At 51.8% G+C, this 274-nt stretch overlaps 1 protein-coding gene across 1 annotated transcript in view; it reads left to right on the forward strand.

Moving 5' to 3' along the window:
* EMH_0080640 (glycogen synthase, putative) overlaps positions 1 to 274 on the forward strand; it is a gene marked incomplete at both ends in the record, with an annotated part of 2,326 nt that overhangs the window by 1,333 nt on the left and 719 nt on the right. The window contains one exon of the mRNA XM_013500283.1: positions 64 to 208. Coding sequence (XP_013355737.1) covers positions 64 to 208 — 145 coding nt within the window. The remainder of the gene's footprint in view (positions 1 to 63; positions 209 to 274) is intronic.

Consider the following 274-nt stretch of genomic DNA (forward strand, 5'->3'; position numbering starts at 1 on the left):
GAATAATACTCTACTCTAGGGTTTAGGGTTTAGGGTTTAGGGTTTAGGGTTTGTTGGTTGCAGCGTCGGCTAGACGCGATAGCTGCATTAGGGTTTAGAGATCACTACGAAGCAAAAGCTGCGCTGCAGCAGCAGTATTTTGGCCTGCAGCAGCCGGACGATGGCATTCCTATATTTGCCTTTATCGGCAGAATCACTGAACAAAAAGGTGCTGCTGCTGCTGCTGCTGCTGCTGCTGCTGCTGCTGCTGCTGCTGCTGCTGCTGCTGCTGCTG

Source organism: Eimeria mitis, genomic scaffold (genome assembly GCF_000499745.2).
Source record: "Eimeria mitis Houghton genomic scaffold, Emh_scaff5228, whole genome shotgun sequence".
Classification (NCBI taxonomy): Eukaryota; Apicomplexa; class Conoidasida; order Eucoccidiorida; family Eimeriidae; genus Eimeria; species Eimeria mitis.